We start from the raw sequence: 17672 nt of genomic DNA, 5'->3' as shown, positions 1-17672 counted from the left end.
TTTTGAAGAAAGAGGGTAAAGAAAGGACAAAGGAGGGAAATGGCTCATGGAATATCACCGCGATATTTCTTGTCTTCCTAAGAAAAAGAGCACCCCAGTTTTCTACTTCGCCTTTGCCTTCTTGTTCCACCTCCCTTGTGTCCGTGCTCTCTTCTTCTGCTTGTCATTTATTTCTCTCCTTGATTCTCTTGTCTGCTTTTAGTTTTCTCTTCAAAATAATATCTGGAAATCTCTCATTATCTGCTCAAATTTAACCTAAATATTTACGCTCTTAGCTTGACCTCAGGGCCATCTTTGACAGAGCTGTTATTCAAGGTTTGGCTCCTTCTACACATGTCCTTCATGGTCTCTGTGGAACCTGAGCAAACCCATCCCTGTTTTACTTTCTTTTTCCCTTAAGAGACATTTACATCCAAAATAATAAAAGAGACACTGGAGGTCCCTCCTGATTCATTTCCCTAACAGGAAATGAAATCCCATCATAGATTTGGTTAATGAATAATTGTCATTCATTTGTGATTAAGTTCAGTCCATTTATTAGAGCATCTCAAGACCAAGACAATAAACCTGTCATAGAATAATCACAGGATACTGATGGTTTGAGTTATTTGTTATCTCCAGCATCTAACATATTGCCTTGCACATAGTTTTTTTTAATAAATGGTTTTTTTAAAGATATGTTTTCATTTAAATGTGGTAAGGTAAAGAGTATGTGAAAAATGCACACTCTCAAATGGTTCCGACAAAAGTGTGTGTATGAGAGAGAGAATATGATGAAGCCAGTGGGGCAAAATGTAAACAATTGGTGAATCTGGTTAAAGGCTATACAGGAGTGCATTTTACAATTCCTGCAACTTTTCTGTGGTTTGAAATTCTAGCAAAACTAATTTACCAAAAAAAAAAAAAAAAGTGGGGATCTTCTCTGGTCTAAGGGTGTTTCTACAAAAAAATTTCAAAAAGACATCATGAAAAAAACATTTTACTCCATGTCAACAAATTTGAACAGTTCTAGTTGAGGGAGGAAAAGTGTTTATAATCCAACCATTGCAAACCTGGTTCAACGTCCCTGTGTCGTGTGAGCAGCCTGAAGCGACAACACCTGAAAAGGAAGTTAATGAATTCACTAGTAGATCTAATTCTCCCGTGGTCTCATAGGTTTGCTCTGAAAATACTTAGGCAAACCAGACACAGACAAGTTTAGGGGTCATTAGGAGACCCTTCTTCATGACCCAGACATCATTCATGGCCTGGCTCCCCACATCGCAATGCAAATGTGTGCAATACGGGGTTTATATGAGATCACGTTTTTACTTATCATTTTTATTGTTTTAACTTTTCACAAGTGCAAGACCCATGCTCAGCTGTGAACTGTCTCCATACCACACAGTATGAGCCTGGGCTGCATTTAAAGAATATGCTCTCTGGGCCGGCTGGCAAGCACAGGTAACTTTCCAAAAGACAAGAAAAATCCAAGTTTAAATTTTCCTGTTAACCAGATCGAGAGAAAGCAGTTAGCAGTCACACAGCAACTCCCACCTCACCCTGGTCCCCGTGGAAGCGGTGCTTATGTAACTTTCATTTTTCCCTAACGTTTATTTTTTTGGTCAGCTCTGAGAATTTGCTAGTTAGTACAGGGTTTTGTCGTATTAACTAGTTATCTTCTGATAGAAGGGGAAAGGCTTCTTCAGGAGAATAAACCATGAGCTGACACCTCGTGAGGCCCTTGTGTTTTTAGAATCCTGTTGGCCATGTATTTGCCGTAAATGCCTTCTCGGGGAAAGTGGCCCGTCTTCCATCCAGTTCCTGCGTGTCTGCCGTGGAGAAGCATGGCTAGGTCCCCAAAGCAGCAAGGAACTGGTTGCAGCCCCGGAGGCTGTGAGGTGTGGCAGGGGTCTAAGATCGCCAACTCTGGTGACATGTAGACCCCCCCAAGACCACTGCTTGTTAACTGGCTGACCTTGGACAGCTGACCTGAGGCAAGTCACTTCTGAGGCTCGGTTTCTACATCTGTTAAGTGAAATCCCCCCTCACTGCGTTGGTTGGTTGACATGGGGATTACATGCTCTAACACGAGTGGTAACAGGTGAGGCACAAAGGAGTAAGCTGTCAGAGGGCCAGCACATGAAACTGAAGCCGTTATTTAATGAAAATGACTTGGGAGCAAATGTGGCTCAAGCAGTTGAGCAACCACCTCCCACATGGGAGGTCCCGGGTTCGGTTCCTGGTGCCTGCTTAAGACAAAACTCAAAACCAAAAAAAAACCACAAGGAAACAAATGAAAAAAACCAACTCAGGAGAGCTGATGTGGCTTAGTGGTTGAGAGTCTGTTTCTCACATACGAGGTTCTGGGTTCAATCCCTAGTCCGGGTACCTCCAAAAAAAAAAGACTGTCACCCGTGTTCCTTCAGTTCTCTTCACATTGCCACTGTGTCAGTCGCCCACTGAACCGTGAGCCCTCTGTGCATTGTTGAAGGGCTGGCATGAATGTGGGGCGTTGCAGGTTTGCGATGTGGCCAGCACATCCAGGTGATGGGGGGTGGGGATCCTGGCATTTAGTGCTACAGCTGATTTCTCTTGATTAGGATAGCAATTTACTCCGGAGTTTTCACAAAAGGCTCATCAAGGAGTACAGCTGTAAAACTAATTCAGCTCTTAGGCAAACTGCATCTTAGGGCAAGCTTGGAAAATGCATGGTTGGTTTTATTTTGTGATGTTTTCTCTTGTTTTCTAAAACAGTGACTTTTGATTTTTTTAAGGTTCTCTTCTACACGTGTGTGTGTGTGTGTATATAGTAAATTTTAGACCAGGTACATTAGTGTCTCCCTCCCCAGCCTGACTGGGCAAGGAACAAATGGTTCTGTTTCATGTTTCAGGCATGGAAGGCACTGGTGAGGGATCCTGAGTTACTAATTAAATCCTTAACCTCTAGCTCTCTTCCTTGACATGTGGGGGTTGTTTTTTTCCCCCCAAAACAAAAGGAAAAGACTAGATCCAAGAAATTTTCTGCCTTTAATGAACCACATCCCTTTTTATTGCGCCTTAGAAGGAATGTGCCTGTGTTTGAAAGCCTGTCCTGAGTCAAGACGGGAGGGAGCTGCACCTGGGGGACGAGATGACTCGCTTTAAAGGTCATAACCTCCCCATGGCAGTGCAGGAAATGAGGCCGCCTTCACTTTTCGTTCAGGGTGAATGCCAGTTAAATTCATTAGCTGAAATAATATCTACTGTGTGGCGTTGCTCCTACTGCTGGAGCAACTGGAGATTTGGCCTTCCACTTCTCAACTGTTACTACTTCAGGGTTTTTTTTAATGTCATTTGATTTGTGAAAGAGAAATGCTTCCTAATCATAGGTTTTACTAGTTAGCATATTTATAGATACTTACTGTAAGTATTCAGAGTTGCACTTATCTCAAGCATGGCTTAGTTCTGGGCTGTAAGTGTTCGGTTTTCGCTGCCTTTCCCTCTTGTTTCGGCGGACGAGAGAATTTACTAAGGCAGAAGAGTTTTAGGAAGTCTGACAGGGAGGCTCTGCCTTTTTAGCTGCGTGACCTTGGGCAAGTCATTTAGTTTCCCTGAGTCTTATTTTCTCCAAAATAATTGGGTTGGGCTAATTATCTATGACTGCCTTTAAATTTTTTTTCAGGAATGGACAGGGATCGTCTTTATTTTCAGAAACAGACAGGTGTAAACACTTGCATCTGAATCTGAAAGTTCTGTATCTTTTCCCTTTTTCCTTGGTCGCCTCCCGGGCTGAGAGCAAAGTTCCTGGGTCACAGGGCAGGGGTGCTGTCCTGCCCCATCCATAGCCCCCTCTTGGGGGGAGGCTTTTCATTCAGGCCATTCTCGTCTTCCCAACAGGTGGCACACCGCAGTTCACGCCAAGCCGGCACTCCCGTTCATGAACGTTGATGACACATTTAAGCACGCGTCCTCCCCAGCTGGGTTTTCTTTTAGCCAAATCTTCGGACTCTGTTACTTCTCGTTGAAGGAATTCATTAATGAATTTCTGGCAGACGTTAGCCCTTAGGTAGTGACGTGCTGGAGGATTTAATGACATAAGAGGGAGCATGGAACTGGGCTGCATCTGTTCAGTGACTGGACTAAGTTCCGTGTCATTAGAAGGCCGCAGCCTGAGCCCTTGGGTCGGGTGGACCCGCTCTGTGCAGGCAGCGCTGGCGCACCCAGGAACGCCCCGTAGGGAACCTGGCGCCCTCGAGCCCGGGCGTCGTGGCGGGTTGGCGTTGCCACGTGTGCCCCTTCAACTCCTACTACTTCACCGGAATTTCATGTGTGGCAAAGGTAGAAAGCCAACAGAGCAATTCACTTGAGAATCTTTCCATAATGAGTAGTGTATAGAGAGGCACCTTTTAAAAGCCATGGGAAATAAGCTAGATTTGGTGGTATTTTCTGGAAAAAAAAAAAAACAACAACACAAAAAAGGGAGCCATTTCCACATGATGTGTCCTTGGCGTTGAGGTTTCGGCCGGCCTCGCAGGGTGACCGTGGCCCTGGTCGTCGAGTTACGTTCTGGGACCCAGCATGTGTCAGGAGGCCTTGGGCCAGAAGCGCTGGAGCATAAGATGAATGCATTCAGGTTTTTAATGTCTCTGATTTGTTTCTTGTATTGTCCACAGCAGCCAGTGCTTGATGTCCTGCGAGTGAGAAAAACCGGCTTCTGAACTCCTTAGCGCCGAAGGCGTAACGTTGTTATGCCTCTGGAGATGGAGCCCAAAATGAGCAAGCTCGCCTTCGGGTGTCAGAGAAGTTCCACGTCGGACGACGACTCGGGCTGCGCGCTGGAGGAGTACGCCTGGGTGCCGCCCGGCCTGCGCCCCGAGCAGGTGGGCCCTCCTCCCACACCGCCGACCTGCCTTCAGACGTGGTTCAAGTGTTGTTTGTTTGTTTGTGTTTTAGATGTTTAATTTACAGAAAGAACGTGACTGCTGCACTGCCTCTCCACCCGCTGGTCCTCGAGCCTCTCAAGAGCTTTGGAGGTTTGCTCTTGGTTCAGTTTCTAGAGGAAGGCGGTCGAGCCAGGCTGTGCACATGGATCCTGGAGTCCTGGGATGATGCTGATTTTGTTGGAATGGGTGAAACCCCAGGGGCTGCATGCGAGTGTCATGTGTGTTTCCGATGAGTCCCTTTTGAGAGACTGAGGAATTTAACCTTTCTCAAACTTCAGTAACAACACAAAAAGGTACTAAAAGGAAAAAGGAAGTTCCCAGGCAGTTTTTGGCACTGCCTTTGCTTTGGAAGAGAATTGCTACAGAGCTCCAAGAAAAAATCGGAAGGCTTTTGCTCAGAAATTTGACCTCTGATAACTGTGCGGATAAAAGAAGACTCATCAACACCGTGTGCGCTGGAAAAAAGTTGGAATTAATTTTGAGTTGGGGTTATGGCGGTATTTTAGGAAAGATGAGAACATAGCTCTACGCCTGCTTTTCTTTCCCCAGTATCCTTGTAATGTGAACTTGTTTGAAATTGCTGATGAGAGATATTATGACAAGGGCAAAGGCAAGATTCGAGATAGAAAAGGCGACCGTTGAGTGCTCAGCCACTTCTGAATTGTGGCTTAGGTATACTTACTCATCCACCAGGGCACATCCAGCTGGTATTCAGTAAGTGTTGATATCTGTAGAGAGCTGATAGGGAATGCTGGCGCAGCAGTCGGGAAAGCAATGTTTGACAAAGAGAACCCCCTCTTTTGGTAGTTCTGAGTAGGTTTTGTGTGATACTAAGATATTGAAGCAGACAGCCCCCGAATTCCCTAATCTCCTATCTTTTTTCCTGGAATCACTTTCATTCTTTATTTCTCAGCGCTGCGGCCTTCTTTGCAGTATTCATGAAGGGATGTTCCTTTAAATACATCAGAGAAAAAAAAAACGAACAAAAAAAATTGAGTTCTCCTTTCAGAATGCACTAAGCACAGCTCAGTGTGGCTCCTCCACAGCTTCCTTGGGGAACTTGACTCCAGGTATTTAGAAAATAACACCCAGGGAAGCCAGGAAAGCTGATGCTTGAGAGAACCTGATAAAGGAGAGTTTACAAAGTTTAACAAAACAGCTTTTGTCTCCCTAATGTATAAAACTCAGAGAGCAAATTAACCGTGTTTATGTATTGGCTGGATCTGGGGCAGCGTCACAGCCTGTGTGGTCATTCACAGAATTCCCCCGGGACCCTCAGCTGATCCAGGGGCTGACCCTTGGAAGGCTGGGGGAGGACTAGGAGCATTAAATGTGCATAGTTTAGGGAGCAGAATTTACGATGCCTCTAATTGTCACTACCAATTACATTCCTGAAGAGCAGTTTAGCAGCTGGGTGCTCATTATCTGAAGGCTGCAATGCTGCTCAGTTGGCTCAGCTGCTCTTCTCATTAGCTACAAGATACCATATCCTGTACCTAAAGGGAGAGGTGACTTTTAAAGATTGGCTAAGCAAAGGTTGTTGAGTTCCTGTATGCTGATATGTCATTCTCTATTCTGGTACTCAGATCCAGCTTTATTTTGCCTGCTTACCAGAGGAAAAGGTTCCCTATGTTAACAGTTCTGGAGAGAAACATCGGATTAAACAACTTCTGTACCAGCTGCCACCACACGATAATGAGGTAAACTAAAAGGAAGAAGGCTAATTACAGAGAGAGAGAGAATGCAATAAGTGCTGAGATGCCTCTCATAAACCCCAGCTCCAAACAGTTAGGGCTCTCTTTTGTCTTTCTTAAAATTTGGCCTGAGAAGACAGCTTTACATTCTTTAAGAGAAAAGGGTGTCAGTGTAATAAACTTAACACAAGTTGGTTTTTATAGTGTTTGCAACCACCCGCCAATTATCAGGAGCCTCCAGATTCCTGAGATTTCACTGCCCCTGCAAACAGTGACTGCTTTATGGCAGTTGAGACCTGAAGTTGAGTGGCCTGTAGAATTTAGAGTGAAAGTGGCAATTATCAAGTATAAACCTTTTGTAGGAAGGTTAGTGCTTTACATTTTTTCATGCCACTGCTGATATGGGTTTAAATTAAACATTCACCTTAAAAAAAAGAAGAAGAAACCATGACTGTTCTTTCAAATTACATTTTCCTTTTCGCTAGGGAGGCTGCAAGATTTAAGTAAGGTGTTACTTTTAAAATGGGGGTCCTTGAGGCAGGCCAGCTAACCTTGCTATTTTATTTCATGAAAATCTAACTCTGGAAATTAAGAATTGGTGAGGGAAAAAAACCTTGGTGCTCCAGTGCAGTGCCTTTTCCCCTTTCTGTGAAGGTACGGTATTGCCAGTCTTTGAGTGAGGAAGAGAAAAAGGAATTGCAGGTGTTCAGTGCTCAGCGGAAGAAAGAAGCGCTTGGAAGAGGAACGATTAAGCTTTTGTCCCGGGCGATAATGCATGCCATCTGTGAGCAGGTAACCCTTGGGCAGGAGAAGGGGCTTGCAGTAGCTGGCTGGCTAGCGTGAGCCGGGTACAGGCTGTAGGGCTGGCACAGGCACGGGCTCAAAGAAATCTCCCAAATACGAGAAAGACAGCCTAGCATGTTATCAAATACGGATTCGTATTTAGAACTGGCTGCACTGCTGGGTAGGACGGCGGGAATCCCTCTGCCCTTATGAACGCGGGATGAAGCCCGTCTCCCGCAGGATCGTGGCTTGGAGGGATGTGGCAGGGTACCCCTAGTTTTTCAAAAACGCAAAGACGTAATGAAGATATTCCGATCCTTGCTGATCAGTAGGAAATGGATCTGGCAGGAGGCTGGCTTGGGGAAAACCACTATTCGTGTGAATCACATTAAACCGTTCTTAGAAGCAGTGAAATGCAGCGGTGTGCCCCAGCCGTGTTCATTGCGGTTGAGAATCCCCCAAAAATCCAGCATTAAAGAGCCGTTCGCTCACCGATGGGGGGAGGCGGAGGCCAAAGCTTTCGTGGCAAGTTTGGGATTCAGAATAAAGCGGGGGAAACTGAGAATCCAGTCCTTAAAAAAAGGAGGGTTTAAAACTGCAGCCCTTTGGTTTTCAGTGCGGGCTGAAGCTAAACGGAGGAGAGATGGCGGTGTTCGCCTCGCGCGCGGGCCCCGGCGTGTGCTGGCACCCCGCCTGCTTTGTCTGTCTCACGTGTAACGAGCTGCTGGTCGACCTCATCTATTTTTATCAGGATGGAAAAATTCACTGTGGAAGGCACCACGCTGAGCTGCTTAAACCACGGTGCTCGGCATGCGATGAGGTAAGAGAGTTCCCTCCCTAGCCCTGGGACAAACAGGCCTCCAGGAAGCCAGCAGTGCACGCTTCACAGCGGAGGGGCTGGAACTGTCTCTTGGCTTTGGGTCTGGATGTAGGTTTTTAAGATAACCCTGGCATGTTCATCTAATGGGTTCTTAGGTAGCTAATAAAGAGGAGGCAGCAGGTGTCTGTGCATGCGTGATGTCCTTGACATGTTGAGGGGGGAAAGTTGCATAAGCGTATGTAGCGGATGGTCTTGTTTTTACTCAAGAAAAAATAACCAGTGTAGTCCCCATATTTGTAGACTCTCAGAAAAGTATGGAAAGACACACACTAAATTAACAGTGGTTACCACGGAGGTATTTGGAGAGAGATGGTAGTATAAAAGGAAATTTTCCATTTTTCTCTCTCTAAGCTTTTTACTTAAAAAATAATTCGATTTGAAGCAGCTGTGGCTCAGTCAGTCGGGCTCCCATCTCCCATATGGGAGGCCCTGGGTTTGCGTCCGGGGCCTCCTCGTGAAGGCAGGCTCGCCCGCATGCCATGGACAGCCGACTCAGCAAGGTGATGCAACAAAAAGGGAGACAAAGCAAAAACACAGAAGAGCGCGCCGTGAATGGGCACAGAGAGCAGACAGCAAGCAAGCCACAAGGGGGGGGGGGAATAAAAATAAATTGATTTACAGAAGAGTTGCAAAGGTACTACAGAAGTTCCCGTATGCCCTTCACCCAACTTCCCTGAATGTCCTCATCGTAACATTGATCAAAACTTAAGACGCTAACATCGGTGTAATTCCATTAACTGAATGACAAGCTCGATTCTGATTTCCCTAGTTTCTGTACTAATGTCCATTTTGTCTTCCAAGATCCAATCCAGGGAATCTCGCTGCGTTTATTCCTCATATCTTGTTAGTTTCCTTCAACCTGTGAACGTAAACTTTCAGTTTTTACTCAAGTTCTTAAAATTTTGTTCTTTTTAATGAAACATATTCTTAAAAAGTCCTTAAATCGGAGATGGCCTCCAGGTCCAATGAAGCATTATCTACGCATGCTCTGCTCACACAGTATCTGGAGAACTGTCACAATGTTGACGGCACGGACAATTTTATGAGATTTCTTTATGTTAGAACACGCAGTTCAGTAAATTGCTCCAGTGTTAATGTATTCTTTGTCAGATTATGCCAACGAAGTGTTACTGGGGGACAAAATCTCAACCAAACGATGTGCCTCCAGTCTGGAAACCTATTTTCGTTTTTAAAGAAGCGACGTGTTTCTCTTTTTCACCATTATCGACTTCTGCTCTGGTTGTAGAGCTGAAGGAAGTCCGGGGAAGCCCTGCGACTGCGCTGGCCAGCGCTCTGCAGGGCCAGTGTCTCTCGGTGGCCCAGGAAGCAGGCGGCCCCCGGCCCTGCCGAGGCCGCTCCCGGGGCTCTCGCTCACCTCTGGTCCCCGTCTCCCTGTCCAGATCATTTTCGCCGACGAGTGCACGGAGGCGGAGGGCCGCCACTGGCACATGCAGCACTTCTGCTGCCTGGAGTGCGGGGCGGTGCTGGGCGGCCAGCGCTACATCATGAAGGACGGCCGCCCGTTCTGCTGCGCCTGCTTCGAGTCCCTCTACGCCGAGTACTGCGAAACCTGCGGGGAGCACATCGGTGAGTGCCCGGCCCGGGGCTCCCGGGGCCACGAGCCCAGCCAGAGCCCCAGGCCCGTGGTTTTCTTTAAAAACGGAGGCATCACTCACCCACGGTGAAGCGTGCGGCTCTCCAGTGCTCCCGTGGGGTGAGGTTTGCCAAACGGGTCTAGCCGGGTAGCCAAGGAGAGCCCCCTCCTGTCCCCGCCCGGGACTTCCTCTGTGGCCCCCGTTTCTTCCCTCCTCCTGTGTGTCAGGCACCGGCCTGTGACTGTCCCCCTCTCCTTTCCCGAAACAGGGGTCGACCATGCCCAGATGACCTACGACGGGCAGCACTGGCACGCCACGGAGGCCTGCTTTTCTTGCGCCCAGTGTAAAGCGTCCTTGTTGGGGTGTCCCTTCCTTCCCAAACAAGGGCAGATCTACTGCTCCAAAACGTGCAGCCTGGGCGAAGACGTGCACGCATCCGACTCCTCCGACTCGGCCTTCCAGTCGGCGCGGTCGAGGGACTCCAGGAGGAGCGTGCGCCTGGGCAAGAGCAGCCGCTCGGCCGACCAGTGCCGCCAGTCCCTGCTCCTGCTGCCCGCCCTCAACTACAAGTCCCCCGGCCTCTCGGGCAGCGCTGACGACACCCTCTCGCGGAAACTGGGCGACCTGAGCCTCTCCGGGCAGGGAGCAGGCTTTGTCGGCGAGGAGTTCTGGAAGGGCAGAGCCGAGCAGGACTCCCCGGAGGAGCCCGAGGAGTGGGCCGAGCACGAGGACTACCTGACCCAGCTCCTCCTCAAGTTTGGTGACAAAAGCCTCTTCCAGCAGCGGCCCGACGAGGTGGACGTGCGAGCCACCGAGCACTGGATAGCCGATCACATGGCCCAAAGCAAGGCCGAGGCGAAGCAGAACAGCCAGAGCCTGGCCAGTAAGAAATACCAGGCCGAGATGTACTGGGCGCAGTCGCAGGACGGGCTGGGCGACTCGGCCTACGGCAGCCACCCGGGCCCCGCCAGCAGCCGCAGGCTGCAGGAGCTCGAGCTGGACCACGGGGCAGCGGGCTACAGCCGGGACCCAGCCCAGTGGTACGAAGATTCCCTGGAAGGCCTGTCGGACCTGAAGCCGGAACCGAGCGTGCGCGATTCCACGGATTCCCTGGCTTTGTCCAATATCACAGGTACGGGGTCTGGGGGTCGTGGGTGCCAACATTTATTCAGGAGACGACCGGTCCACGCCAGGAGGGTCACGGTATTTCAAATTTGGCAACCAAGGACAGGTTTGAAGGAGTTTCTGTTAAATACCAAACACTGCAGCAGTCCCCTACATGTGCACGTGAGTGCGTGCATAAACGTGTGTGTCCGCCTAAGATAGGTCTTTAACATCATCCTGTGGGATAGATAGTATCTGTTTAAGAGGAGGAAACTGCCTAGGAAACTTGATCAAAAGAGTGGAGCAGGGGAGCTGATGTAGCTCGGGGGCTGAGCACCTGCTTCCCACGTACGAGGTCCTAGGTTCAATCCCCACTACCTCCTTTTAAGAAAAAATTAGTGGAGCAGGGATTTTAATCCAGGTCTATCTGACCCAAAGATTTTCTCCAACAGGTTTTATATATATATATATATTTTTTTTAATTATTTCTTTTCTACAGGTTATAAAAATGAAATGCTTTGACTATCTTCATTGGTGTTAGTATTAAAACAAACTTAGCTAATTCTGTGATCTTTAGTGAGTTACCCTGTGCTGTGGTCTCTTGGCAAGATGATAAAATATGTACCTCTTATTAATGTTTTTGGATAATGGAGTGTACATCTGGATTGTGTCTGAAAGATACTGCACAATTTGGCTTGTGCTCTGTGAATCTTAAGATCCTGAAATTGACCTGCATTTTTTTCACAGTTTCCTGAATTGCCCTGAGGCAATGGATAGTTCAAAAAATACCTAAACCTTTTTTTTTTTAGCCAAATTCTAAAATAATTTCCGTTTAATGGTTTGAAAGCATTGGTACAGTGATGTGTCTTATCCTCAGAATGGCCCTGAGCTGTAGAGAGAGGATGATATTAATGCATTTTGCAAACGAGGAAACTTGAATCCACAAGAGGTTAAAGCCCAGTGTTAGAGGTTTTAAAGGCAGGCCTGGGCTCTGAACCCAGTTCTCCTGAACGTCGTATTTGCAGTATCTTTGGAGGCAGAACGTTGTTGAACGTGGCTAGTTTTGTAGTCAGACGAATGGCAAGCAGTCCTTTCGTAACGTTACTCTAACCCGGGGAGACCTGAGCAGCTGCCACGGTCAGGAAGGACCCTGTGCCAGGTGCCGTAGGCACAAGAGCAGAGCTTCTGGACAAAACCACCCTCCTGACTCCTGTGGACTTAGTCGAGCGAAGGCCAGCAATAAAGGGGAGTAGAGGAGGACGGTCAGGGAGACTCAGGCACTAAGCACCTCCTTTGTGCCAGGCACTATGCTAGATGGTTGAACATTTACTATCTAAAACTTTGGTGCAAGTTTAAGTGTTAGGGCCGCTGTTCCTTGCCAATAATGGGCCGAAGGAAGGCTCCCCGCTTTAGGAAGTAGGAAGGTATGTAGTCTGCAGTTGACAGTAGTTCCAGATTGCTCCCTTCTGTTTCTATCTGTTGAGCTCTAATTAATTTATCTTACCTTGCCTGAGCCCTGGTGTAATAAAGGAGAGCAGTGTCAGTTTTGAGAATAGTTTTAAAGTAAGATTCATCTGGATGGCTTCAGAAGGGAGACGACTGGATGAAAGGAAGCCCATATAATACTTTGTGGGCCATATACAGCCTCTTTTGCAACTACTCGACTCTGCCACTGCAGCAGGCAACCATAGGCTTCTACCCAAATGAATAGATGTGACTGTGTGCCAATAAAACTTTATACAAAAAGAGGCAGTGGGCCAGATTTGGCCCTTGGTTTGTTGCTGGCGGACCACTGCTTTCCGTATAGGAGAAGGAGGACTTGCCCACTGCTGTGGTCACGTGGATGCACAGGGAGCGATGTTCAGATGAACCGGTCAGGCTCCAGTGGGTTGCGGGGTGGGGGGTAGAGCTCCCCTCTCCTCTGTTATGAAGGGGCTTCTAGAAAGAGCTGTTAAATTTTTGCTGCTTGTGTCATGTGTAAACAGCTGGTCTCATAAAAGAGGCTGTTGTTGTCCATTGTATCATTTATGGAATTCATGCCCCTTCTCAGGTAGTCCATTTACACATCGGTGTTGCCTAGCCGCTGTTAATCACATATTAAAACGAGGAGGTATTTTCCTCGAAAGGCTTCCTTTCCGTCGCTCATTTGTGATGCTTACCCTAACTTTAGGATTCTGGGAAATCACGTCTTGTCTCGGCTTCTCTTCTAGGGGCTTCCGTGGATGGGGAAAGCAAGCCGAGGCCGTCGTTGTATTCTCTGCAGGCCTTTGAGGAAATGGAGGCCGAGGATTGCGAGAAAATGAGCAATATGGGCACTCTGAACTCTTCCATGCTGCACAGGAGCGCCGAGTCCTTGAAGAGCCTCAGCTCAGAGCTGTGTCCCGAAAAGCTCCTGCCCGAGGAGAAGCCGGTGCACCTGCCGGTGCTCAGGAGGTCCAAGTCCCAGTCCCGACCGCAGCAGGTCAAGTTCTCGGACGACGTGGTGGACAACGGCCGGTACGAGCCCGTGGAGGTGCGGCAGCCGCCCATGAGCGAGCGGACTCGGCGCCGCGCCTATCATTTCGAAGACAGGGGCCCCCGGGCCCATCCCCATCGCCGCCGGAGGAGCAGGAAGTCGCGCTCCGACAACGCCCTGAACCTGGTGGCGGAGAGGCAGCCCCCGCCCCAGGACCGGCTGCGGCTGCACGGCCCGGGCACCTACGAGCAGTTCCTGCAGCGCAGGGGCGCGCGCGGGGCGCAGCCGGCCGGCCTCTACGCGCAGTACGCGCACGCCGCCTCCGACTACGCGCTGCAGCACCCGGGGCTCGCCAGGGTCCTCGGCCTCTACGGCGACGACGACGACTCCTGGTGCTCGTCGTCGTCGTCCTCGTCGGATTCAGAGGAGGAGGGCTACTTCCTCGGCCAGCCCATCCCTCAGCCCCGGCCGCAGCGGTACGCCTACTACCCCGACGGCCTGCCCAGCCCGGCGCCCGCGCCGCCCGCCCCGCAGTTCGGTCCGAGGACCACGAAACCCAAGAAGAAGAAGGGACACAAGGGCAAAAACTGCATCATTTCGTAACCACGTGGCCGCTGGAGACCGTCTGTTTGGAGCGCACCGTCAGCCGCCTGAGTCCCGCCGTGTTCCTTCCGGGGGACAGCGGCTGCATGTGCGGACAGGGCTGCGCCCGCGGCGGGGAGCCCCTGACTGCTGTTCACGCTGCACCTCGGACGTCGCGGAGGCGCCGCCTCTCCGTGTGCGCCCCCCCGGGCGTGGCCGGGTGTCCCCGCGTGCCTGCTGGCGCTCGGTCTCCGGTGTGCGCCCCCGGGGCGTGGCCGGGTGTCCCCGCGTGCCTGCTGGCGCTCGGTCTCCGGTGTGCGCCCCCGGGGCGTGGCCGGGTGTCCCCCCGTGCCTGCTGGCGCTCGGTCTCCGGTGTGCGCCCCCCGGGCGTGGCCGGGTGTCCCCGCGTGCCTGCTGGCGCTCGGTCTCCGGTGTGCGCCCCCCGGGCGTGGCCGGGTGTCCCCCCCCCCCCCCCCCCCCCCCCGTGCCTGCTGGCGCTCGGTCTCCGGTGTGCGCCCCCGGGGCGTGGCCGGGTGTCCCCGCGTGCCTGCTGGCGCACCGCCCTCCTGTATGGTCTCCGCAGCTGCTCTGGTCTTCAAGGGGACGCTCGAGAAACTGCCTCGAGGCGCCGGCACGGAGGGGCTGGTTGTAGAAGGTGGAGGGTTCCCACCGCCTTTGTGAAGGGTCGTGCCCGTCGCTTAGGAAAGCCGAGTTGGCTCGGTGCCGGGGCCTTTGCCTTGGGAGGCGCGCGCGTAGTTACACGGAGCTGTGCAGCGCATTGGGCTCCACCGCCGGACCCGTACAGCCCTCTTAGCCAGGTAAACATCCGTTAGCCCCAGCTGCAGACTGAGAAGACGTTGCTATTTATAATGTAGTGTCTCGTAGACGTAAGCGTATTCCTAATTTAATGGTGCAAATATTCGTGTACATACTGTACAGTTCAGATTTTAAAGCTGATATTTTTCTATCCCTGAATTGCAAGACATTTGTAACACCACAGTACTAGATTTGTTAGGAGCCCAGAAACAGCATTTATGGATGAGATGATTGCTTGTATTTTAGTCAAGGTTTCTAAGTTTAGACGGTCAAATTTATAGTGCCTAGTGATGGAAAGTCAGTATTTTTGTTGTTTTTTTTTTTTCAATATTAAAAAGGCTCTGTATGCATGGTGGGGCTCTGTAAATACTCTTTAAAACTATGGCCCTATTAATCTTACGAGTGTTATTTATGGGTCAAGCAATGTAAACTGTATAAATGTAAAAAAACAAAAAAACAAAAAAACAAAACAACCCACATACCCCCGGAATATATGTAAAAACAAGTAGAAGCTGTTTGGGTGAATGTTTATTTTCCCCTTTGGGGATACGGGGATTTGTCTTTCCCAGTTTCAGCAAGTTGGTGTTCATAGCATGGGGTAAGGCAAGAGACAAAAAACTACAAGGACCTGCTTTTGGTGGACAGAGGACTTTGTAGGTCTATTTAGAGAGGTTTTCCTTTTTATCCCTCCCTTCCCGCTAATTTGTTGGCCTTTAATAGCAGTTTTGAAAACTGAGCCTTCTGGAATCTTTAAATTAGAGGACGCTGTACCACTTCAAGTTAAATAGGAGATTCTAGTTGAAGGGAAAATTATATTGGCTTTGAAGTAACGAGCTTATATTTTGGTATTTGACATTTGTGCACATATATTTCATGCCAAGCTTAAGGTCCTATTGGCATCTTGGGACATTTAAGGGGCTACTTAACAAATAACCAACTACATTTCTGAATACACGTCATTGCAAGTGTGTCCAAATAACTTGCCTTTGCTTCCTTTCCTCAATCATGATTTATTTTGCATCGCTCTACCATTAACCACCGTATGGTTACTACTCGCCCTTACTAGTTAGTAGGTGAGAAGTGCGGCTTGAAGCAGAGAGGCAGAGCAAAGCTGTTAGCCTCGGGGAGGACAGCTAAGAACCAGGGGGCAGTGAGCTCCCAACCCCCGTCTCTGGGTAGAGCAGTTTTGTAGCTGGGCCAGACAGACCCCTTCAGAAAAGCAGCAATGATGAGAGAGCTCTTTACTCAATACTCTCATCATCATTTCTTGGTCTGGGACATTTGAGCAACATATCAGCATCAAAAGGGAAATACATGCACATAATAAAAAGGTAATTAAATTGAATAAGTTCCTTTCCACTCTTAGCGCCAGTCCCCCAGGTTTCCTCCCCAGATGTAACCACTGTCATCCATTCCTAGTGTATCTTTCAGGAGATGCTGGAAGCATAGCTATATCGATGTATATCTCTTTTTAAAATGGTAGCAAACTATGTGCACTGTGACATGCTTTTTTCACTTTATAGGTAGACATGCCACATTGGTGCCTATGGGCCTGCTTCACTCCTTTAATAACTGCTTAGTATTTTTTTTTCTGTTTGGATATACCATACTCTATTTAACTAGGCCCTTAGTGACTTGAATTTTCTTATACATACCTTACCCTACATGGCACATATGCATATACATTCTGAGTGGCAGAATTAACTAGGACAAAGGTTAATGTATTTCAAATCTCGACGGATGTAACCCAAAAGAAATTCTGCTAAGTAACGTGAACAATGGAGGAGAGTGCTTTTCCAGCACAATTTTATATAAGGTATTAGCAAACTTCTTGATTTTGAACACCCTTTAGAACTTACTGCTGTAAACAGCAGGCATCTTTGTAAACGGACTTCTGCGATATGTTGCTTAGGAGGAACAGACTTTTAAAAAAAAAAACATAAACTAGTCAACAGGTCATACTTAGCCTGGAGAAATCCCCTCAGTTATTATCAAATCATTCTCAAAAGACGAGTTTCTTTTGCCTCTGGTGACAATTAGCTTGGTCAGTTCTTAATGTTCTTATATAAAGGTTATATAGATCACCAGCGATGTAAGAGATACAGAAGTATCTCTTCACAATGTAAACCTTTGGGTTAGTAAGCAATAACTGACAACTAGCTCTACAAAAGAACAAAGTAAAGCCAACTGCCTTGCAGTTCTAGAAAGAATTAGGCAAGAGAATAATGCACATACTTGCCAAAAGGTTTTACGAGATTTAGTTAAGAGTGCAAAGTATCTGATAAGTCCCTTAACTCCATAATTTAGTCCCGAGATAAATACCAAATGTTCGAACTCTGCCTCTCATCTCCACACGGATGAAGAGAACTCTAATGGATGTACTTACCTCACTGCCAGCCTTATACAGCCTCCAACTCTGCCAGGCATTGGAAAACATTTTGCTTAAGCCCAAAAAGGGGTGCCGGCAAAATGAGGCAAAGTGAGCTCCTTTCAGATCTCATTAAAGGAAAATGATTCATTTTGTGTATGCATTTGCTGTTCTCTATACTCTGCTTTTTTGGTTCCTGAGTTAAATAAAAAAGTACCAGAAGTGAAAGGAGATTATTATTTGCTCTGTAACCATCTCATGGATGCAAATTGTGGGCCTCAGAAGGATAATAACATTGCGTTGGGTGCCTGAGACTGCTAGAGCTCCATGGGTGGTACGTCCCCCTGCCCAGCTCGGTCCTTGGGTGCTGGGACCCAGAGCTTTAACCGGTGCTGGAAGTACTGTCCTGGACAAATTTCAGGAATGCCCCGGGGACTTTGGTTTCTTAAGCTGCTCTTTCCTACTGAACACTCAACTGCCATGGAACAGAG

At 48.5% G+C, this 17672-nt stretch overlaps 1 protein-coding gene across 3 annotated transcripts in view; it reads left to right on the top strand.

The window, feature by feature from the left end:
• Nucleotides 1–17409, top strand: part of PRICKLE1 (prickle planar cell polarity protein 1) — a 105712-nt gene extending 88303 nt beyond the window's left edge. For 2 of the 3 annotated variants that reach the window (XM_058307822.2, XM_058307824.2), the window contains 7 exons: nt 4635–4841; nt 6491–6604; nt 7253–7390; nt 7998–8201; nt 9662–9848; nt 10125–10988; nt 13171–17409. In XM_058307822.2, the coding sequence (XP_058163805.1) occupies nt 4710–4841; nt 6491–6604; nt 7253–7390; nt 7998–8201; nt 9662–9848; nt 10125–10988; nt 13171–14018 (2487 nt within the window). In that variant the 5' untranslated portion in view covers nt 4635–4709 and the 3' untranslated portion in view covers nt 14019–17409. The remainder of the gene's footprint in view (nt 1–4634; nt 4842–6490; nt 6605–7252; nt 7391–7997; nt 8202–9661; nt 9849–10124; nt 10989–13170) is intronic. The other variant, XM_058307823.2, reaches the window with a different exon arrangement.
• Nucleotides 17410–17672: the final 263 nt, after the last annotated feature.

This window comes from Dasypus novemcinctus, chromosome 12 (genome assembly GCF_030445035.2).
Source record: "Dasypus novemcinctus isolate mDasNov1 chromosome 12, mDasNov1.1.hap2, whole genome shotgun sequence".
NCBI classification, from domain to species: domain Eukaryota; kingdom Metazoa; phylum Chordata; class Mammalia; order Cingulata; family Dasypodidae; genus Dasypus; species Dasypus novemcinctus.
The sequence above is the reverse complement of the archived record's forward strand: the minus strand, read 5'-3'. Positions and strand labels throughout refer to the sequence as shown.